Source organism: Sorex fumeus, unplaced genomic scaffold, assembly GCF_029834395.1.
Source record: "Sorex fumeus unplaced genomic scaffold, SorFum_2.1 ptg000081l, whole genome shotgun sequence".
Classification (NCBI taxonomy): domain Eukaryota; kingdom Metazoa; phylum Chordata; class Mammalia; order Eulipotyphla; family Soricidae; genus Sorex; species Sorex fumeus.
This window is the reverse complement of record NW_026606138.1, coordinates 3,722,066-3,746,582: the sequence shown is the minus strand read 5'-3', so window position 1 is coordinate 3,746,582 and position 24,517 is coordinate 3,722,066. Positions and strand designations below refer to the sequence as shown.

The window sequence follows — 24,517 nt, the reverse complement described above, 5'->3', positions numbered from 1 at the left end:
CTTTTTGGCCAAAATCTGTGTCCTGTATCCATGGTGCCATAGCACCTTCTCACTTGGGGGTTGCATATGGTATATCACATGTGATGGTATTTCTTCTTATTACCATAATTAAAAGGTTTCTTTTTTAATTTATTTATATTTACTTATCTTGGTTTGGGGGCCACACCTGGTGGTGCTCAGGGCTCACTTCTGGTCCTGTGTTTAAGAATCACTTCTGGATGGTCTTGGGAGGACCATATGGGATGCCAGGGATTGAACCTGGGCCAACCACATGCAAAGTAAGTGCCCTTCTGTTGCACTATTTCTCTCCCCCTAAAAATGTGTCTTGAGAAGCTATTCCCCATAAACATTTGACCAGTGACAACTGTGCTTTTACCTGTTCTGCTCTCGCCGATGACTTTGTTGCTGAGATCTCCACTGTGAGTTACCACCCACAGTGTGTACTTCCTTCCAGGAACCAGGCCACGGAAACGCCATTCCGTCAGAGACTTATCTTTCCAGTTTTCCTTCTTTGTACCATTGGGATTGTAGAGAATCAACTCATAAAAGTCAAAGTCCCCCGACGCTGGGCTCCAGCTAAACCAGAGGCTATCTGTCATGTTCCGATTAGATCCCTTAAGATTACTCACAGTGGCTGGAACTAGAACAGAGAGAAAATCACGATTGAAAACAACAGAAACAAATGTGCTATTACCCACCAGTGAAAATATGAGCTGTACTGGACACATGAGCCAGTAGTATAGATTATGGAGTCAGTGCATATCTATACTACATTTCATTGCATAATTGTTATATGTTTTATGTTAAATATTTTTGCATAAAAGTGGAATGTGACCATTAGTGAGGTTTTAAAAAATGTGGTGGGGTCAGAGAGATAGTACAGTGGTAAAGGCCTTATACATGACTGACCCCCATTCAATTCTCTACATCAAGTATGGTCCCCCAAGACTCACCAGGAGTGATCCCTGAGCACAGTCAGCTAGTGCTCCAAAAGTAAACAAACAAAAATGAAACAAAACAGAAAATAAATTTCTATAGGCTTTCCATATGATCTTTGATAAAAATATAAAATGAAATCTTTAGAAATGAGGGTGAAAACTGCCCAAGTAGGTTTTAACTCAGCTTATTAAAGGTTCTAAAAATGTTCAGAAACATTTCCAACACCTTCCAGTCTGGCTCATGTCAGCGGTGGCCAACCTCCCCTACACTCCTCTCTGCCTCTCTACTTCCTCTCCACCTGCCCAGGTCTCCCTTTTCTCATGCTTTTTATTTCCAAAATCTATCTCAGTATAAGCTCCCTTGGAAGAATATGAGTTCACAGTCACTTGGACCACTGTGCAGTCACGCCACCATCTGTGCTGTAGGTATACAAGCATCATTCTCAGGAGAGTGAGCACCGTTTTACCTTGCTGGAGGAACTTGAAGCAGTAACGAGCAGGTAAGGCAAACTGCCCCGGAAATTGGAACATCTATGCAATTCTAGTCACAATCTAAGCTTAACAAGGAGAATTTCTGTCAGGTGCCTGAAATGTGAGCTTCCCAGGGTTCCTTTACCGTCAAGGCACAGCTGAGATGCCTTCTCTGTCTAATGCAGTTTCCAGTCCTGCCAAGTTGCTCTCTGTCACAACATACTGTTTATTTCCTTCATAGAATTTAAGGCGTACTAAGATCATTTCCCTTTATAATCTGCCATCTGGACGCTCTCCTCCTCTCTTTTAACGTAAAGTTCTATGAGGACAAAGGTCTTGTCTGTCTTGTTTACTGTCATTGTCCAGCCCAGAGCACACAACCTGGCACCCCAGAGCATTCTAAATCCACCATCAAATGGAAAAAAACCAAGTTAAATAGAAAAATGAAAAATGGAAATTATGTGGAACAAGTTCATTCCATTTCTCTGCAGAGACCTGGAAGATGTCTCCCTTTTTTCCATTTTCCTGGAACTCTTTGTGTTTATTTAATATAGTGCTATATTCCTGAGGGATGGTACTTCAGGCCCATTGGGTCCATCTAAAGTCACTCCTGTGATCTGCTCTCTGTTCCATTAATTTCTTCCAGAAAACTGAAGGCATAGCATGTGAACTGAAGGCAAACCACGATGGGCTATTGGCAAAGAGAAGAGCCAGACTTGTGATCCCCAGACCCAAACCAGTGGAAATGAAAGATCAGAAGCCAGTGCAAAACTTGGACACTCTCTATTCTGATATATAATCAAAGGTCTGATTTAGGATCAGAAAGCTGGAAGGTCATAAATTTCATAAATATGCAAACCTTGGTTATAACCGACTACTAAGGCAAGCCAAGGAAAAGCCTTGAGTGCCAGGACAACTTCCTCATGATTTAGGATTGCTTAGGCCCAGGTCTTACCTGTTCTACCAAATATAAAACACTCATTGGACAGTTCCCCACTGTGAGTTACAATGACCAATTTGTACATCCGGCCTTGTAGCAAGTTCTGGAAAGAGAAGCTCTGGACTTGTGGGTCCACTTGAGCTCTCTCCTGAAGGGTTCGATCTGGGTTGTACAGGAAGATGTTGTACCAGTTGAGCTCCCCTTCAGAGGCAGTCCAGGTGAAGGCCAAGTGTCTGGTGGAGTTCTCTGTGATCCTCAGATTGGTCACAGCTGCTGGAACTGGGAGAGCAGGAATGACAGAGTGAGATTGAGTTTGGTCAAATCCCTGACACAGCTCTGGATGGATGCACTCAAACCTAGAAATCTTAGGGGAAAAAAAATCTTGACTTCATGAGACCCCAACATGAAAATCTGCCCAATAGGGAAATCTGAATTTTGTGATGCTGAAACTGTTAATTTTGAAACAAACAAGAACAATGACAAAATAGTAATGGAAAATTGTCTTCAAAAACATGTTTTGGGTATAAATTAAGAGTTAAACTGACCTGGATGACTAAGTATTTTTCTATTATTAAGATCTAAGTCAGAGATCAAAAAAATTATCCCGGAGAAGCTTTGCTTATAAAGGCCACAGGAGGGAAGGCTGGAGTGAGTGGGTGGGAAGAAAAAACAAAGAAGAAATTCGATCCAAGGACACAAAAAGAGAAGCAAGAGAAAAGCTAAAATCATTTGAACAGCAAACCGTTTACATCAGGATTTGGAACCCCCTTTTGGTCTTCTGTATGACCTGTTGGCAAGGTCATCAAGTGTCACCAAAAACAACCAGCTTCCAAACTGTTGGCAGAGATGTTGGGATGGAAAAGTAAATATCTGAGTACATGCCTTTTATGCAAGAAGCCCTGGTTCAACCCTCAGCACCACATGGTCCTGTGAGCACCACTAGGGACCTCTAAGCACTAAGGCAGAATAGCCCCTGAGGACTTCTGTCTGTAGCCCCCAAACAAAAACAACAAAAGATTCAGCCTGATTCCATACAAATCTTTGGATACTGGGGGAAAAAGAGGGCACCAGTCTCAGTGCTGGTTTCTCCTGCCTGGCACAGGAGAAACCTTATCTCACACCTTATATTAGGCCCTTAAAATTGTTATTTCCCATAGTTCCATCCTTTATCCCTTCATAGACTGTAACATTAGCTGAACAATTGATCTCTTTTCACTTTATGAATTGTTATGGTCTGAATGTCTGTGTACTTGCAAAACTCATATGCTGAAGTCTAGCCCCCAAAGGGCTAAAGTTAGGAGGTGGGACCATTAGGATGGGATTAGATTATGAGAATGGAGCCCTAAATGAGTGGCTTCATAAAAGAGGTTCCAGAGAGTTCTCTTGTCCTGCTCTCTGTGAGGCCACAGTGAGGAGATACTGGCTGTAAATCAGAAAGCTGGTTTCTCCTGGCACTGGCATTGCTGGCCTGTCTTCCCAGCCTTCAGAAAATAAATGTCTGCTGTTTAGTTTAAGGTATTCTTATTATGGCAGTCTAAAAAAAACCACGGACATGGCTAGAACTTTTTTGTCTAAATTATGACCCTAGTTCACTTTACTTTTCTTTGTTTACTCAGTTCTGAGCTAATAATCTCAGTGGCATCATCTTCAGTCAGAGACCCAGGCAGAAACTCTGGAATCCTTTATTCTAGGCCACGTGCTATATTTAGGCATCATTCTTGGAGGTGCTCAGAGAGTCATGCAGTCCCAGAGATCAAGCTGGGGCTTCCACATACAAATCATGCATTCCAGTCCTCTAGCCATCTTCTGGGGCTCCAGATCACATTTCTGAGCTCAGACATACACAATTCAATAGGTTAAGATCAACAGTCTCTCTCAGTAAGCTTTTCAGATATCACAAACCCAGAACAAAGATGAACGCTATGAGGTTCTCCTTGGTGGTCTCTTCTGCTTCTAATCTCAGTACCATCGCCTTCAATTAGAAACCCAAGTAGAAACTGGAATCTTTCTGGGTTCCTCCTTCTACACTTCAATCAACCATCAAGGATCATCTTATCTAAGGTAGATTTGTGGGCCAGAGTGATAGTACAGCATGTAGGGTGATTGCCTTGCATATAGCTGACTAGGTTAGATCCTCAGCACCCCATTTGGTGCCCAGAGCCCCATAAGGAGTAATCCTTGAGTGAAGAGCTAGGAGTAAGTCCTGAGAATGGCCAGAAACAGGCAAACAAACAAACAATAAACCAAAAAACTAAATTTAGAGCCAGAGCAATAGTACAATAGGTAGGGTGTTTGCCTTGCATACAGCCGGCCTGGGTTTGATCCTGAGCTTCCCATATAGTTCCCTGTGCACTGCAAGGAGTAATTCCTGAGTGCAGAGCAAGGAGTAGCCCCTGAGCATTGTCAGGTGTGACCCAAAAAGCCAAAACCTGCCCCCACAAAACAAAACCCCAAACAACTAAAAAAAACCCACCCCCACAAGTCTAAGGTTGATTTATTTCTCTTCTTTTTTTAGTGTGTGTGGGGGGACATACCCAGCAATGCTCAAGCGTTACTCTTGCCTCTGCACTAATGAATCATTCCTGGCAGGGCTCGGGGAACCACGTGGGATGCTAAAGAATGAACCTGGCTAAGCCTTATGAAAGGCAAGTACCCTACTTGCTGTACTATCTCTCTGGCCTTGGTAGATCTGTCTCTTGACTATATCAACTATTATTCACCAGAGTCCTGCTTTTGCTTAATTTTTGACTCTTATCACATATACAGGTCATGGCCCCCAGAATCCCTCTGATCCTTCTCCCCCTCCCCCCACCATACATACACTGTATTCCAGCTATTCTGGTTTATACTGTTACTCCAAAAGACCCAACATGTTCTCACCTCAGGATCTTGCCCTTGCTGTTTGCTCTGTTTGGGGGGATACTCTTCCCCACATACAGTATCCCCTCTTTATATTTTAGGGCAATACATCTTAAGACTCCCAGTGGATGCCTTAAACCATACACAGTACCAAACCCTATATAAACAATGTGTTTCCAATACATATATACCTATAATAAAATTTAACAGATACATTCAGCATGTAAGAGGTTATGAACAAAAACAAATAATCAAATATAAAATGTAAATTTTTTATGAAAATCATGTCAATGTGTTCTTTTTCTCTCGTTCTCACTCTCTCTCTCTCAATATCTTATTGAGCCTCATAGTTTGGAATTGTGGTTGACTGCAGGTAACTACAACCACAGAAGTTATAACCATGGACAATGGGGACTCTCTCTACATGATCTTTTATCTGACAGCTTTTAGATTTTTCACTCAAATGCCATCTTCTTTACCTTTGAAAAATGAAAGCTCCAACACTTGGTATCCCATTTTTCTGTGTTAATTTTCTCTTTGGTATTACCATCTAACTTATTATACTATATTTTTTTCAGTGCCAGGGATTGACCCAAGGTCTTATATATGCATGGCCACTGAATCATCTCCCTAGCCCTAACCTACTGTATTTTTTATACATTAGTAAAAACGGACAATTTTATTATAAACATCATGACTATGAAAACAATGGTATTAATTTTTTGTTGTTGAAGCCAAACTCACTGGTTCTCAAGAGGCTACTTCCAGTGATGCTGGAGGAGAGGGAGGACAAAGGCGAGGTGACATATAGCTGAAAACCTCACCACAGGTCCTTGTAAGTGCTAGGCATGTGCTTAGTCACTGAGCCACCTCCCTGGCCCCTGGTCCCTATGAGACTATTGTATTAATCCTGGTGTGTTCAACATTTAGAACAATTCTCAGCACATGACAGTCACTTAAGAATTAATAAGGGGCTGGAGAGATAATACAGTGAATAGGGTATTTACTTCATATGTGATCAACCTGCATTCAATCCCAAGCATCTCCTATGGTCCCCCAAGCACCACCAGGAGTAATTCCTGAGTGCAAAGCCAAGAGTAACCCCTGAGCATTGTTCAGTGTGGCCCCAAATCAAACTAAAGTCCCACCAAATAAAAAAAGAATGAATAAACAGTTCTCCTGACCACGAGTCTTTACTCAATTCATTCCTCATGGCAATCTGATTTATTTTATATTTTATTTTTATTTTAATTATGTGCAGAATTGGAGATATAATCCAGGTCTCATATTTGCAAGGCATATATTTTGTTACCGAGTCACATGCCCAGACCCCTGATTTATTCTTTTTTAGGATGCAGAGTTCTTATTACTTCCCCATTGCTTTCAAGTTCAAAAATAAACTCCAACTTTTATGAAGATTTCCCACTTCTCCCTGACCTCCATGCTCCTCTGATGTTGGATATTACTCTCTTGGACACAAGTCTATGGTATATTGTCACTGTTTGTCCACGTGTCTGTCTCCTCCAAAGATTCTCTACATCTTAATACCCAGATTCTGGGAATAGATTACATGTGTGATTAAGTTGAGACAGGGAGCATTTGGATGTGTCTGGGTTGTGACCACTGTAATCACAAGTCCTTTAAAGATGAAAGGAGCAAGCAGAAAGATAGAGAAAACAAGATGGTGGCACTCAAAGGTTAGATTAGTGCAACTGCTGGATAGGGCCATGAGCCAAGGAATGTCAGCAGCCCCTTGGACCCGAAGAAAGTGAATAACAAATTCTTCCCATAAATCTCTAGAAAAAGCATAACTTTGCTGATACATTGATTTTAGTCCCCTAGGGTTATTTTGGTTTCTGATCTCCAGAACAATAAGATACGACATTTTTTGTTGCTTTAAGCTACAAGATTTGTGGAAATTTACTTCAGCAAGAATAAGGGATAGTTTAAACCAATCTTGATTTTAAAAATCTCAATCAATGTCAGGTGGTCCAAAAGCCCATTAGATTAGGTCCAACTGACATGAAAACAGCAGATCACAGGAACATTCCTGCTGTGTCAAGAAATGTGAATCTTGATGTCCAAAAGTAGAGAGAGAGTAAGGGGAAAACTGCCTGCCATAGAGGCAAGGGGAGTGTGGGGATGGGGGACATTGGTGGTGGAAAATGTGCACTGGTGGGGGGATGGGTGTTTGATCATTGATTAAAACTCAATCATGAAAGCTTTGTAACTATATCTCACAGTGATTCAATTTAAAAAAGAAAATGTGTATCTTGGTTGGAGATCTGATTTAAATAGCAGACCTATCACATGTGAAGCTTTGGATTCAATCCCCAGTACCACATGGCCCCAAGCACTTTCTGATGTGGCCCCCATGACTGTAGTGACCAAAAGGAAATGTATTTCATTAACTTATGTTGCTTAGAGAGCATAAGGGATAACAGATCAGGAGATACTGGTACAAAACAATAAGCTAAACCAACAAATTACCTGTTCGTCCTTCTGTTTGGGCTTCCTTACTAAAAAGGCCACCACTGACAGTTAGAATCTGGATCTTGTATTTCTTTCCTGGTATTAGGTCTTCAAATTTGTGTTGCTTGATAGTTTCTGGCTCAGATGTGTTACTCAGGAGGATCCCATTTTCACTTAGAAGCAGGATATCATATCTTTCTGCCACGCCAACTGCTTTTTGCCAGCTTACTATCAAGGAATGGCTGCTATATGCATTGTCTGCAGAAATTCCCTGGACAGATGCTGGGACTGCAAAGAATAGGAGCGAGGGAAATCAGGTTCTGCCACACTGAGTAAAGAAACCAAAGGAAAATAAATCTCCTAAATCAACTGAGGAGAGAGACAGTGCCTCTCTTTCACTGGAGTCGTGACACTTTTTGTATGTATTAAAGAGAAGAAAGTATTTCTTGCCCTGAATTACCCGTATAACTGCTTTGATTCTTTGGAGGGTTTGCTTCTCTTTAAACTTAAACAGATAAAATCTTTTTGTTTGTTTGTTTTTTGGGTCACACCTGGTGATGCTCAGGGGTAACTCCTGGCTTTGCGCTCAGGAATTACTCCTGGCAGTGCTCAGGGGACCATGGGGGATGCTGGAAATCGAACCCGGGTTGGGTGCATGCAAGGCAAACACTCTACCCACTATGCTATCGCTCCAGTCCTCAAACAGACAAAATCTTAAAGTCAAACAGGTAGAAAAATAAGTGAAGCTCACACAGATGAATATACAGAGTGATGCATATGCAAGTATCTTTTGGACAATACAAAAATGCTAAACAACTTTATATTTCAGCAAACATTGTTTGGATGACTAAATTACATCACCTGTTTTGACCTTCAAATCCACTTAATTTGAGCATTTTTGATTTTGTGCATTGCTAAGGCAAGTCACTGTGTCATTGTGGAGAACTGTCACTCATTCTACAGTTTGGTCCTTCTCAGGGTGGGCACTCACCTGTCCGCCCCAGAGCCTCTATCTGGTTCTTCAGAGAGCCACTGACAGAGGCAACCACAATCTGATACTGTTCTCCGGCCTCCAGTCTGTGGAACGTGTGCTCAGAGACATGCTTGGGGATCGTCTGGGACTCAACCTTTTGATTCTGCCTGTAGGCTGACACCGTGTAGGAATCAACATCTCCCCCACCAGGAGTCCAGTTCACTGTTAGGCTATCTGTTGCCCCATTGGGAGAAATGTGAATATTTTTGACAGTGCTTGGAACTGAAAGGGAAAACAAATTTAAAAGTTAGAGAATTAAAAGTAGAAAATCTCACCAAAGATTTCACGTTTTCTATGTTTCATATCTACTGTAAGATAACAGATAAGTGAAAAATTAGCTTCCATTTATAAATTTTTTTCTGGGTTTTCTGTATGGACAAGATGATAGAGGAAGTGAAGAGGAAGACTCAGGCTAGTGTGCAGAGATGATGAATGCCAGTGATATACTGAGGGTCCAAAACTGCCTTGGTTCAAGTCCTGGTTTTCTATATACTAGCTGTGGGAATATAAGGAAATTATTTAACTTCTGTAAGTTTTGTTTGCATTATTTGAAAGCTAATGAAATATTAATAATTAATGAAAGCTAACTGGAAATAAATGTTAACTATGACAGCAACACTCCTTAATAGGGGTTCCAGTGAAGCTCACCCAATACAGTTATTTACTTATACAATACAGTTATTTATTTAACCTGTAAGCCTCACAAACATGATCTATTCTCATCACTTCAACGCTATTTCTCTCAAAGATCTTTTTTCTTTCCTTACATCATACCTTACTTTTATTAGCTTAGCGTGGACAATCTCATTACCACTAACAAGATAACATTCTCCCTCAAGATAACATTGCTTCTCCCAAAGATGTGAGGGACAATCATTGCCATTGCCCCTCAAATCTTCAATCAAAATGCCTAGCTACCCAAGATGCTAACTACAGCCTCCATCTGCTCAGGTTCAAGACCCATGTTTCCCATTACCCGTGAGGCCTTCGATGAAGGTTGATTGCTGTACATCTCCACTGATGGTCAAGACAAGGATTTTATACTGGCGCCCTGGGGTGAGGGAAGTAAAGCGATACTCCGTGGCTGTGTTCACAAGGTGAAAAGGAGGAAATACTTTCATATCATTGAAGAGCAGCTGTATCTCATACTGGTCAACATCCCCATCAGCTCGTGACCAAGTCACCTGCAGGTCTTCAGTGCTCCGATTTCGCAAGGTTAGATCTTTAACAGGCTCAGGGACTGGGGAGAAAGATGAGAAAATACTTCAGGAAAGTGACAGATCAGAGTTTACCTACACAATAATTTATGAATCACATTCAAGGAGCTGGCAAACATCTCCTTTCCCCAAATAAACCACTTGAACTACTTCATGCATAATTAAAGAAGAAAAATTGGAAGCAACTATTAAAATTGCAATTTTTTCTGACATAAATCTTATATGTAAAGTGTTGCTAGAGTATAATTATAAAATGAGTTATGATCTCAATCAGAAGATAAAATAAAATGTCTACAACTTTGTCACAATGCAGTAGGACAGGGAATAAAAATGAGACATATGGCCTCCTCACTCCTCCATTGTGCTTGCTTTTATCTACTAATAAATATTCTATAATTATAGGTGTAAGCTTGACTAAACAATGTGAGCTCCAAGTGAGACTTGCTAGGAATGTAATTTACTGATCAGGAAGTAGAAACAGTTTAAGGATCAGTGCAATTATTACCCCAAGTCCTTCGAGCTCCCACGACCACCAGATTTTTTCAATCATTCCACTTACTTGTTCTCCCATTCCCTTGTTCACTGGCTTCATACTGTCCACTCTTTGTACTGACAGTAACACTGTACAATCGTCCAGGGACTAGTTTAACAAACACACACTCATTTTCAGACTTAGGGATGCTTTTAGTTTGAATGAAGTTGTTTTTGTTTTTAATGGTGACTTCATAGTGATCGAAGTCTCCTGTGGCATGCATCCAGGACACCTTTAAGTAGTCACTCCTAGCCGAGTTGCTGATGCTGACACCCTGGACCTTGTCAGGCACTGAAAAGTAAAACACACGACAGGTAAGTTCTCAGAGATTCTGAGTGGTAACTGATCACTGATGATAATCTGAGCCACAGCGGAAAGCAATTAGATTGTGTGTGTGTGTGTGTGTGTGTGTGTGTATTTATTTATTTTTGTTTTGGGGGACCGTACCTAGTGATGCTCAGGACTTACTCCTGATTCTATGCTGAGGGATCACTCCTAGAGGGCTCTGAAGTCTACATGTAGTGCTAGGGATCGAACCTGGGTCAGGCAAGTGCCTTACCTGTGTACTATCTCTCTAGCCCAGTGTGTGTGTGTGTGTGTGTGTGCACGCGCGCGCGCGCATGCGCGCACTTACTCAGATCACAAATTTTTGGAGTGGACAGACTGTTACACTACTTGGAGTGATTACATGGATCTCTTTAACAGAACCTGAACAATTCATTCTAATCCTCTTGTTTGCCTACACAAAATGTCATGTACAAGATGGAATGTTAAACATGAGAACTGATGATTAATATGAATGAGGGAAATTCAGTATACATTGGTGACTCAAGATATGATGAAAGTTAGCAAGCAGAGTATAACTCATACAGAAGAAAAATGAAAGAGAACACATGCAATTAATTAATACATGAAGGGATGTCTATTATTATTGGCATCAAGGAAATATAACTCAAGACTGTGGTAAAAAGAAAACCAAGCATGAAGAAAATGCCCATCCACAGGATACTGGGTAAATTAGCTGGTACACATACACAGTGAAATATTACATAGAAGCAATAATTAGTTTTTGGTTTTGGGCCACACCTGGCAGGGTTCAGGTCTTATTCCTGGCTCTGTGCTCAGGGATTACTTCTGGTGTTGCTTGGGGGACCATATATGGTGTTAGGGATTGAACCGGAGTCAACCATATACAAGTAGGTACCTTAACCTCTGTACTGTCTCTCTGACACTATTTTCTTACCAAAGAATACAAAGACATGACTTTTTGCAATTAACAAGACACAAAATATGAATGTCTTATATTACATGAAAATTTAAATCCCTGAAGACTACATATTACACAAAATATTTTTTTAATTTTAAAACAGCTTACCATTTTAGGAGCTTACAGTTCAGAGAAGATAGTACAGGAGATAAGATACTGCCTCGCATAAGGTCAACCCTGGTTTGTTCCCTGGCACAGCAAATGATCCCCTGAGCACTACCAGGAGTGATTCCTGAGCAGAGAGCCAGGAGTAAGCCCTGAACACAATCAGGTGTGACCTCAAACCCCTCCAAATTTAAACAATAAATTCATATAAATCTCATATTTTTAGGACTACACAAATAATAAAACTGTAAGATAGAAAGCATGAGATGAAAACGGGAGTTAATATGATGATTTCTTTGGGATTAATTAGTAAAGTAGCCAGCACAAGATATGATGTGAATTATTTTCAAGGTCCAATAGCACAATGCGTAGGGCATTTGCCTTGCATGTGGCTGGCCCAGGTTCTATTCCTCCGCCTCTCTTGGAAAGCCCAGCAAGCTACTAGGAGTATCTTGCCAGCATGGCAAAGCCTGGAAAGCTTTCCATGACGTATTTGATATGCCAAAAGCAGTAACAACAATTCTCACAATTTGTTGTGAGACGTTACTGGTGCCTGCGCGAGCAAATTGATGAACAATGGGAGGACAGTGCTACAGTGCATTGTCAAGGTCATAGCTTACGCTGGGTAATGGTTTCTCATGTATATATTAAGTGGTCAAAAATTATTAAACACTAAAAATAGTTTAGCTGCTTAATAATAAATAAAGATGATAACTGATGCATGGATTCTTTTTTTTTTTCCAGCCATGCCTTGTGGTAATCCTCAAGGATCAATCCTGGCAGGGCTCAGGGGATATGTTGTATTGGGGTTTGAACTGGGATTAGCTGCATGCAAGGCAAGTACCTTAACTCCTGTGGCCTAATGCATGGTTTCTTAAACCAAGAACTACAATTATAGCTTTTTTGTGTACTTAAGGGTCTCTAAAACAAATATGTAAGCAATTCTGAGTAGTTGTAGTTTTCCTTCTTTGGCTTTCAGTTAATCAGTTGATTGGACAAAGCTTGTGTCTAAGTTTTCTTTTCCACTTTCCCACAATATACATAAAGGTTGAGAAATTTCAATATTTTGGCATCTTAGTCACATTTTTCCTGCTCATAATATTTTGGCATCTCAGCTTCATTTTTCATGCCTGTCCTTTATTGTTCATTGTGTACTGATTAGCTTTTTACTGGAATATCTCATCATAGATATAGAGCTAGGAGAGTATAATTTTCCCCAAGTATTTGCCTGAACCAATTTCAGTTTTGCTAGAATTCACTCATCAAAAGGAAAAGGAAAACAATTCTGAAGTGACGTTATGCATAGGCTAAGAGAAGTCAATGATCCTGGCAATTTACTGAAGGCAAAGCAACTATTACAGAAAGAAACATGAAGGCTGGCTACATTCTAAGTCAATAGGAGCCTCTCCAGGTGGAACTGGAAGTAATTGCTGAGATTTGCTTTGTTGCACGGCGAGGTGATGGAAAACAGACTGAGAAAAATTGATAATTTCACCCAAGATACAGAGCAAGAATATTAGAAAGGAAAAGGGCATTAACAGAATCAGCCCAAATCAACAAGACAACAACTCAGACATGACTCGCCAGTTAAACTAACTTGTTGGGGGTAATTGTTTTCCTTGATTAGTCATGCCCCAATGCAAGTTTATGCTGGTAAAAAGTCAGGAAGAAGGACTGATTTTTTTGCATTTAAAAAGTCTTATAAGGCTTTGACAATATGAAAATCATCTGAATAGTAAACATTTATGAATTGACACCAAAGGGAAAACTAGATCTTATAATTGCACGACAAGTTCTTTTATTTCTGGTGAATTTTATTTATGTTTCAAGTGGCTCAACAAGATATGCTGAAAATGAAGGTCTTCTTTTCAGATCCTGAGCTATTGTTGTAATCATTAGGCTTTATTCAAATTTAAGAAATTTCTCCTTTGAAGGGAGGGTGAATGAGCCACATCCAGTGATACCCACATGTTCTTCCTGGCTCTGTGCTCAGGGGAGCATATGTATATTCAGAATAGGGTTTTGGGGATACAAAGCAAGCCCCTTAACTCTGGTACTACCCTGAACCCTTAAACAATATTTCTTTGTATACCTGATTTGTGATTTCAGGCATAGATAGTGTGATGGATATAAAGAATGCTGGTTGAGCAGGTCAACCTTCAAGGCCACTAGTCAACCATATGACCTTGAAGAAACCACAGTTTTATCTCTGGGATTTTTATTAAAAATGGGGAGATGAGATTAGATCATTCAGGTCCCTACCAATGTTTGCATGCTTTAACAAAATTAATGAATGATTTTTAAACTTTTTTTGTTGTTATTTTCTGGATTATGCCTGGCAGTGCTCAAGGATTACTCCTGGCTCTGTGCTCAGGAATCATTCCTGACAGACTCAAAGGACCATATGGGGCACTGGGGATCAAATCTGGGTGGGCTGCATGCAAGACAAGTGCCCTGCCTGCTGTACTATTTCTCCATCCCTGATTTCTAACTTTTTGTTTGTTTGGGGGCCATACCTGGGTGCTGTTCAAGGCTTATTCCTAGCTCTATACTCAGAAATCAATCTGGCAGGGAGCAGGGGACAATATGGGGTACCAGAGATTGAAACTGGACTGGTCATGTGTGAAAGGCAAACATCCTACCCACCATACTATCTCTGATTTTTAACATTTTTTAGTTCACAGAAATTGTGAGAATCTGGGCAAAAGCCATGAACTCTATTTCCCAAAGATATGCACAAACCTTCTCTATTTCCAACAACTTCACAAATAATTTGGGGGTGCGGGGTTCTATATACCAGGAGATCACCTGACCAAAACATCTGATCTATGTGATTTATTATTGATTAATTATCTATTGAGTACCTGCTAGGCTTTAGATCTTGTGCTAGGCAATAGGATGATGCCAACTATCCCAGATCCTTAAGGAAAAACTTAGACTTTAAGATACAAAATTCAGGGATGGTGAGTTAGTACTCTTGTCTTGCACACAGGCTTTTGCCTTGCATATAGCCAGGTTCAATCTCCAGCATCCTATATAGTCCCCTGAGCATTGCCAGGGGTGATCCCTGAGTGCAGAGCCAGGAGTAACCCCTGAGCATTGCTAGTGTGGTCCCCAAACTACAAACAAAATAAAATAAAATATGAAAATCTACTTATAGCTGAGCAGATAAGATTTGACAAATCTTAATGTCAACTGTTCAAAAGGGAGATAGTTCAAAGGTCTGGAGCAAAAAAAAGGGGGGGATCAGACTAGAGCACATGCTTTGCATGTAGGAGGTCCAGATTCGACCTCAACACTGCCTGGTCCCCCCCCCCCATGCCCCCCACTTCAGGGCAACCCCTGAGCTTCAAGCTGAAAGTAGCCCTGATTACAGGTTTGTCCTCTTCTCTCAAAACTCCCAAAGAAACAAAACTTAATGTCAACTTTAAACATAAATATCAGCTATAAATCCCAGACAATGTAAGTCCCTTGGGAACATAGTAGCTGTCTAAATTTAGTTTCTTCTAGCATATTGAAGAGCTCTCAGACCTCATCTTTGCTAAGATTTGTTTCCCTATTCTGAGAACGCTGAAATTTCACAGTTTGACCCAGCATGAGAAAAGGAGTAACAGTCATTTTGACAAACAGACATTTAGGACAGGGGACTTTGAAGGTATAATTCAGAAATAATTCAGAAATGGGCTTAAATCCAGAATCTGACTCTAAAACCTGGTTAATAACTGCTGAGCGAATTACCTCCCCTCATTGAACTTTGGTTTCTTGCTTTGAAAAAAATGGGCATAATTGACAGTTAAAAACCCAAACGAGAAGTTCTTAGAACTAAGTTATTTAATATACATCAAGTCAGGTCTAGTAACCCCAAACCGTGAAACAGAATGACTTGTTGCTGTGCGTGAACAGAAGGTGAATCCTGCATGAAAACAGCATTCATCTGACTCCAAAGGGAATCTCTGCTCCTACACGGGAGTTTCTTGGGTCAAAATATGAAGACACAATAACCGTGTGATGACAACAGTCCCTCTCATACTATCCTTGAAGACTTTTATGGATTTCTGTGTTTTGTTTGATTTGTTTGGGGCCACATCCTGGGATGCTCAGGGCTCATTCCTGGCTCTGCGCTCAGGGACCATGTCTGGCAGGCTCTGGGGACCATAAGGGGTATCTGGGATTGAGTTCGGGTCAGTAGAGTGCAAGGCAAGCATCCTACCCGCTGTACTATTGCTCTGGCCCCTGTTGCAGATCTCTAAGGTCTGCAGACACAGAATCAACAGGTTCCCACAGAGATCAGCCTCCCATCCCTGGCAGAGCCTCACCTGTCCGCTCTTGGCTGAATGTGTAATTTTCGTACTTGCCACTCCTTGTAGTTACAGTCACGTTGTAGAGGCGCCCGGGTACAAGGTTGCTGAAGGAACATTCGCTGACAGATTTGGCAATAACGAGCGACTGGACTACCGTGCTGCCATGGGCGAGGGTCACTACGTAGTTATCCACGTCCCCCGGAGCCGGCAGCCAGGAGATGCCCAGGTAGTCACTACGCCCAGAGTTGTTCACTGTGACACCACTCACACTGGAAGGGACTGTGATTTAAAAGAAGGAGAAGTTTGTCAAAGAGAAGCACCATCAAAAGCCCAAGCATGGCGAACACAGACCAATGTGTTCAACAGGTCTGTGCTCAATCTTGAAGGTTGAATACAGACCTGGTCAACTATTACAGAAAGAAACATGAGGCTGGCCAGGTCAATCTTGAAGCTAATTACCCTAAAGGTTAGAGGAAGGGAGAATTCACCTTTGGCATCTTGAAGCTGAGTGCTCTTCTGGAAGGCAGGAAACAATCAACATGCAAATGCAGAGAAGTGGGGAGAGAGGGCAGTGGACTGGAGCCTGGCATGCACAGGGCTGGCCAGTAGGATCCCGGCACTGCCCGGCTTCCCAAGCTCTGCTGGGGAGTACCCTTTCTTCCCGCAAAACAAGGGAGCTCTTTGGATGCCTCCCAACTACAAGAATGTGGTTTCTGCTGTTTTTTTTTTTCTTTTCTTTTTTGGTCACATGTGGCGATGCACAGGAGTTACTCCTGGCTCTGCACTCAGGAATTACCCCTGGTGGTGCTGAAGGGACCATATGGGATGCTGGGAATCAAACCCAGGCCAGTGTGCAAGACAAACGCCCTACCCCCTGTCTATTGCTCCATCCCCAGGTTCTGCATTTTTATGGTAGTGGTGTTTGTAAAGTATGTTAAGTGGAGGAGCTTTTATGCATATGTACCAGGTTTCCTCTGTAGGAAAAGGAGCATTCTAACAATCCAAATCCATCTTACCTTATGATTCAAATCAAATTTATCAATACAGCAAAGATATTTGTGGGGGGAAGTGAAGAATATGTCAGAGCTTTTTTTAAAAAAAAACAGCGATAGTTTTGATCTTCTTGTGATGAAGCTGGCTATTTCTGCAGAGTCTAATCATTAACACAGCTACAGGGGTAAATGTATTTTCTCTTTGCAAAGTATTTCCTGCCCTCTAGAGGCAAGAAGTAAACCTAACTGCTTCCCCGAGAAGCAACAACTCTGGGAAAGGGATGAACTAGGGCTAGAAAAATCCAATGTGGTGATCAAGGTTTTTGTGATATAACCACCATCACCTGCTCATTTCAATGATGATTTAGGGTCACAAACATTTACTGAGAACCCACAATTTCCCAGATGCACAGAAATGGAAGAGATGTGGTGCCTTCAAGAAGCTAGAGGTACAGTTTGCAAATCAGTCACTGAGTAACAGTATGACATCAATCAGAACAATTGTGATATTGAGTAATAGCATATCATATACCCAACATAACAGCACAGTACAACATACAGCCAGTAATGAACCTCAGAACTAAATATTAGAATTAAATCCTATCAGGACCATGAGATATACTATAGGGTTGAGATACATGAGGCCAACCTTGATTTGATCCCTGGTTGATCTCACATCATCCCTGGAACATCACCTGGTGCAACCTTGGAGGTCTCTGAGCACAGTTGGGACTAATCTCCGGCACCACAGGGCCTGAGCAGCACCCTATCTTCCGGTTATTTGAGAATTACCTGGAGGGCTTCTGCACCTCCTGAGTACCTCTTGGGAAGCCCTATCCCCAGCCCCAAAAAGAGAATCCTTAAATATATGAATCTTAGTATTGTTTCATCATAAGTTGATTAATTTCTGCCATTTTCACTTGAATATGAGAACGTAACATATCCTTCCAATACGCTCTTGATATAAATCCCAAATTCTTCTATAAAGTCACTTCCCTATCACCTCAAATTGTGAACAGTACACAATCAAATAATTTTGCTAATACTATCCAATGTATATGGACATTTCCTAAATACCAAATTGAACATTAGTCATACTTTATATGCAGTCTGCCTGCCTTCCTTCCTTCCTTCTTTCCTTCCTTCCTTCCTTCCTTGCTTCCTTTTGTAGTATATAGTTTTTCCTCCATTCTAAATGATATTTGTACTTTTTTTGGTTTGTTTCATTTTGTGGTAATACTCACGGCTTTATTCTGACTATATGCTCAGAGGTTGCTCCTAATGGTGCTCGGGGGACCATATTTAGTGTCAGGGAGTGAACTAGGGTCAGTCACGTGCAAGGTAAGGCCCTTAATCCCTGTACTGTCTCTGGCCCTCAGGTCTGTACTCTTAAGGAAGCACTGTACTGTCCTCTAGTTGTTCATTGATTTGCTCGAGCGGGCCCAGTAACATCTCCATTGTTAGACTTGTTGTTACTGTGTTTGGCATATTGAATACGTCATGGGGAGCTTGCTAGGCTTTGCCATGTGGGTGAGATACTCTCAATAGCTTGCCTGGCTCTTGGAGACGGGCAGACGAATAGAACCCGGCTCGGCTCAGCTCAGCCGGCCAAGTGCAAGGCAAACGCCCTACTGCTGTGTTATCTATCCAGCCCACTCTTAGGGTATGTGAAATAAATAATTCATTTATATTTATTCATATTTTCTCTCTCCTCAAAACTTTATGTTCATTCTTTAGAGAATTTCTTATTTTTGTGTTACATAATAAAGTTTATATAATTTTTGTGCAGTACATGTCAAATACTGATTCCTGCTGTAATTAAAATATAGGTATAAAAATAATTACAAAATTCAAGCACAAAAATTTGTAAGTCTACAACTGTACCTCATGGTGTTTCACTAATAAAAATTTAAAAGAGAATGATTACAAATTCCACTTATTTCCAGTGAAGTCAGATACCAGATTATTTCAGTATATCACAGAAAGTGGGATGGAACTTGTGTGAGAATCTGACTAATTCCTCACTAAATCACATCTCTTTCCTTTAAGACACATAGTTAGACAGTTGTTCTGGCCATATTACTGTGTTCCTGGCCTGTGAGATGTGGGTAGAAGTGATGTATTTACTTCCCAGGTCTGGTAATCTTCCCTCCTCCACCCACCTCCCTTCTTTCAAGAACTGGGTAAAGCTCTGAAAACCTAAGAAAGAAGAGTCAGAAAGGAAGCATCAGAATCTGGGATCCCAAATTACTGATTCTGGAGAAGAATTAAGCAGAAGAATTTTCCAACCTAGTTTAGTTGTGTAAGTGGAAATAAATGTCTAATCTGAGAAGTACAATTGTAATAGGCTAGGAAATGGATGCAAAATTCTTTTCAACTCTTCTCCCCAACCTTCTTACCATTTTTCCTTTCCCATGCTGATACTCAGTGTTAGGATGAATTATTGGGGCTGGATTTTAAAATGGAGGTGTAAAGACTTAGCGGTGACATAGCTAGGATCACAATCTAGGCCTATTGAGTCTCAAGCAAAGCTTTTTAATCTCCTACCCCCAATCATGTTTCACTGATGGATGAAGCCAAAAAACACTAACAGACAAAAACAATGGCTTAGAAAGGACACAGACAACATTGCGGGCTTCCAGTGGACAAGAGAAATAGGCATGTACAGCAGCGAGTTTCTACAAAGACCATGAAATATATTTTTAATAACTCAATTGCTCTTTGGGGATAGTTAATAAAGTTAATGTTCCTTCAGTTCATGAAATAGATGAGATTTATGACTTTAGAAAAAAGATATATCTATGGTGCTTACAGGTGATACTCAGAATCTGAGCACTGGAAATGGGAGATTTGAAATGTCATTTATTATGATTAATAAAATCAAGTAACTGGAATTGCCAACCTGACTCTGGGTTTACTAATAATTTTAAAAGCTTCAACTTATTTATTTATTTTCTTTCTGAAGAACTGAAGCACACATTGTATATTATTTATTTATATTCTTCCTTTGTGTTATATAGGAACAAGTTAGAACAACTCTTTGAAGCCACACCTCTGTCTGACATATATGACACATTTGTTTGCTTAGATCATTGCCATATTTAAAAATGAGATCCTGGAGGTCAAAAAATATTGTTTATGTGACATATGGTTTTATTGTGAAATGCTGCTTATATGTGATTTGGTAATCTTATTAAGTCAGTGTTTTAAAACAGGAGTCAGAGAATAATTTACTTTCTCTGTTGAAACCAAAAATAAGAGTGGAAGATAATTTAACAAAACAGTCATCATCTTTTAAAAAGCTTAATTCACAAGAAATCTAGCACAGTGGTAGGGCATTTTGCCTTGCACGCAGCCAACATGGCCGACCCGAGTTGGATTCCTCCGCCCCTCTCGAAGAGCCCGGCAAGCTACCGAGAGTATCTTGCCTGCACGGCAGAGCCTGGCAAGCTCCCCGTGACGTATTCGATATGCCAGACACAGTAACAACAAAGTCTCCAATGGAGACATTACTGGGCCCGCTCGAGCAAATTGATGAACAACGGGAGGGCCTTTACCTTTTACCTTTACCTTTTACCACAAGAAATCAATTGAATGAAGAAATACACTTCAGAATAAAATATCTGTCATGTTATGAAGTTCTGACAAATTTATTGGAGATTTTAGCAAACCCAAAATCTGTTCTTTTGTTTGCTTGTTCAGTTTTTTTTTTTTTTGCCTAGACCCAAATAAGCTGGGCAGCTACTCCCCATTGGGTGCTGGGATTGGGTTGGGGTTGTTTACCGGGTGATGCCAGGGACCGAACATGGGCCTCTTGCATGCAAAGCATGTGTACTAGCTTTTAGAGTCATCTTCCCAGTCCTGCAAATTCATTCTTTGTTATCACCTCCTATCACCAGTTTTCATTTCCAGGAGAGCAATGATGTGTTGGGTGGTACTGAAACTTGGCATTCAAAGAGATAATGATTTATTTTAGGACACATGAAAAAAAATTCTAGAATGTGCGCTGGACATTCCATGTGCTCAGAACCCTACTGGTCACAGACACTCCACTTACCTGTCCTTCCCTCCACCACCGCTTGTCGGGAAGAGATCCCGCCACTCACTGTTGTGACCACCACAGAGTAGAGGCTGCCTGATTTGAGAGCGTGGAAGCTGTACTTGCTGGTCTCACTGGAGACACTTTCATTTTTGATGACCACATTTTCATGGATCAGTAAGACTTGGTAGAATTCTATGTCGCCCAGGGCTCGGGTCCAGTTAGTAAATAGGCTGTTGGTTGTTCCTTGATTGACCACATGCAAGCCTGTCACTTGGGCAGGCACTACAACACAATAGGGAGAAGCAAAAAGAGATCACACTTAGTTAATATGAGAAAATGTAGGGGGAGGGAGGGGAAAAAAGAAAAAATGTAAAGGAAGGAGTAAAGTTTTAGCAATATCTTGAACTGCTATATCTGCTATAGTCTTTCTTCCTATAATATATAGACTCTGTAGAGATTGAAATATTATGAAAAATATTTAAATGCAAAATCAAAATTAATTCACACACGGATGAGATATATATCTAGTAGGTTTGGATTTTAAAATTTCAAGTACTTAAAAACTATTAAGCTTAAATAAAACTCCACCCTTCCCTCTTGTTCTTGTCATGACTGGGGCTCATGTACATGTTCAGCTCTGGTGCTCACACAGTTGGTTGTGGGGCTCTCTGGGGGTGCATTCCTTTTCAGTTGAGGTGCTTAAAATACACATACTCAATGGGGGTGGCACGTTTTGGATGTGGTGCTTATTCTCACTCATTGGGCTGTGGGAATCTTGACCATGGTGCTCGCCTGTGATTTTAGGGCTCACCAGTGATTGCACCCTTAGTTTCAGTGCTTGAATAGACCATGATGTGGTGCAGACAGAAATCATTAGTAGTGCTGGGGACCACAGACAGTAGAACTGTGAGGGACAAATAACAGAGCTGCCAGAGTCTCACTGGACACATGTGGGTACATCAGGGATAAACTTGGCCTGACCCTTGCAAGACTGGTGCTTTAGCCACTGAGCCATCTCCTGTCCTTAGACTTATATTTTTGAAGTTTATTTATCTAAAATCTGGTTTTCTCTGTCCTTACAGCAGGAGAACTTAAAGCCACCTGGTCTACTTGATAGTTATCAGATAGTACTGAAAAACATCACTTCAACCTGATAATTATATCATAGTTGAGGAAACTGGCTAATTATTTAGTGACACATTCTCAAGAGGACTATTATTATTATAGTTGCTTAAAATGTTAATATAAAATACATCATCACATTAGCAAAACTTAAAAAAACTTTATAATGCTAATGATAACTAGTGTATTAATTATGGGCTTGTGCTTTATAGACAGTATAAATTTTGATGCCATTCAAAATTTCATAAAGTTGATTTTGTTCTTTTATTTACTGATAAGGAAGTCAAAGATTATAAAAGTAATCTTTGTATGATAATGCTAACAGTCAACTTGGAATCCAAGTCTGATCTGTCTAATATGAGCTTGTGCCCCTTTCCTAATTAAAAACTCTTGTAACCTTCTACTTGTCCATTAACACATCTTTTCTACAGAAAGTAAAGTTTGTATATCCATCGTATATCTTCTTTGTCTCACTTTCTTGAATTATAATCTAGTTGATTGGAACTCTAACCTACCCGTTCTCAGAATTTACTGACTTCAGGCTAAGATAGAAATATATTCATAAAACTATTACTATAGGTATATTAGAAGAATCAACTCTACTTGTACAATGTGTTTATATTTTTTGTTCCTGTTGAGAGGAACTCATTAGCTATTAAGAACCCCATGAGGTACCAAAAATACATTGATTAGAATAGTTAAACCTGAAGCTGGAATCAAATCCGGGATTCCTGCATGCAAAGCACTGAGCTATCTCTCTAACACAATGATGAAAATGACATAAATTCTAAACCAGTATTTTAAACTTCCATTTCGTGCTCTATGGTGGGCTACATACTGTGAAAATCTCACAAAACTATATAGTTTACAACTACACAGTTGAATAAAATATAAAAATGTAATTATATGAACAGATGTAAAGATTATAAGGAACTTCAGACAGTAAGACAGTTGGGTCTCAGATGCAGACTTGCTCTTAAGGGCATCTTTCAAACATAAATTTAAGTTTGATATTAGAGCTTTTCAGACTAAGAGATAAGAGACAAAGTGAAGGACCTTCCTAAGAAGAGAAATTGCTTATGTGACATTTTATAACACTGTATATGTGAAGTATAAGGGTAATAAATGTTCTCTTTTTACTCCCTACATCATTTTATCATTTTTAACACTGGGTGGAGAAGAGAATTTCTCCCGCCTCAGCCCTCAGAAAATTCATAACCTCAAGATAGTTTCAGTATACTTGCAATACAAATTTATAAAACCATAGTGATCAAAAACTCTTAAATAGGGGTGGGAGCGATAGCACAGCGGGTAGGGCATTTGCCTTGCATGTGGTCAACCCGGGTTTGATCCCTGGCATCCCATATGGTCCCCCCAGCACCACCAGGAGTAATTTCTAGGTGCAAGAGCCAGGAGTAACCCCTGTGCAAAGCTGGGTGTGACCCAAAAAGCAAAAAACAAACCAAAAAAACCTCAAATAGATAATTTAGGTTAAAATACAAATGGGTTGCTAGTAGTCCTAGACCTGAGAGAATTAGCTAAAAGAAAAATTCATTCTGAAGCCCATCTTCAAACAAGGCTAAAAGAATCCCGAAAGACTTTAAATTCAAGGTATATGAATTAATAGTATAGAAATCACAAATATTTACTTCCATAACAAAACCACAAATATTTACTTTACTTACTAAAGGAATAAATATTTGTGAGCAAAATGCAGCAAGAATCAATAGACAACAGGATTGAACTCTTGAAGATTTCGGATATTATAGTTATGATACACAGAGCATAGCTCACAGCAAGGAAAGAAGAGAATGGAAATAAAAAGAACAATGGAGCACAAAACAGATTAGAAAGAGAACCAAAGAGAATGTTTAAAAACATAATAATTAAAATTTAGAAGTCAGAGTGAATTATAAGGACTGTGGTGGAGGGTTTTGGACACTTTGGTGGTAATAAAGGTGCAGTGTACATTAAAACCACAAATGTTAACATTACCGTAGTAACCATGTTACCTAAACTACAATGATGCTGAAAAAGTTTTTAAAAATCGGTTAGATATCTAGAGCCAAATAAAGACTAATTAAATCAAATTAGGGCTGAGAAAAGTAGACTAAAGCCCAGGAAGAAAATACATGGAGACATAAAATGTAATTTTCATTTCATTTCATTTCATCATCCTGTTATTCGTCGATTGCCTCGAGCAGGCAACATCTCTTTCATCCTAGC

At 40.2% G+C, this 24,517-nt stretch overlaps 1 protein-coding gene across 1 annotated transcript in view; it reads right to left on the bottom strand.

The window, feature by feature from the left end:
- Window positions 1-24,517, bottom strand: part of PTPRB (protein tyrosine phosphatase receptor type B) — a 124,155-nt gene that overhangs the window by 43,928 nt on the left and 55,710 nt on the right. Inside the window, exons 10-17 of the mRNA XM_056130741.1 lie at window positions 21,185-21,451; window positions 16,151-16,414; window positions 10,490-10,753; window positions 9,690-9,953; window positions 8,672-8,935; window positions 7,699-7,968; window positions 2,365-2,628; window positions 377-640 (exon numbers count right to left, since the gene is read on the bottom strand). Coding sequence (XP_055986716.1) covers window positions 377-640; window positions 2,365-2,628; window positions 7,699-7,968; window positions 8,672-8,935; window positions 9,690-9,953; window positions 10,490-10,753; window positions 16,151-16,414; window positions 21,185-21,451 — 2,121 coding nt within the window. The remainder of the gene's footprint in view (window positions 1-376; window positions 641-2,364; window positions 2,629-7,698; window positions 7,969-8,671; window positions 8,936-9,689; window positions 9,954-10,489; window positions 10,754-16,150; window positions 16,415-21,184; window positions 21,452-24,517) is intronic.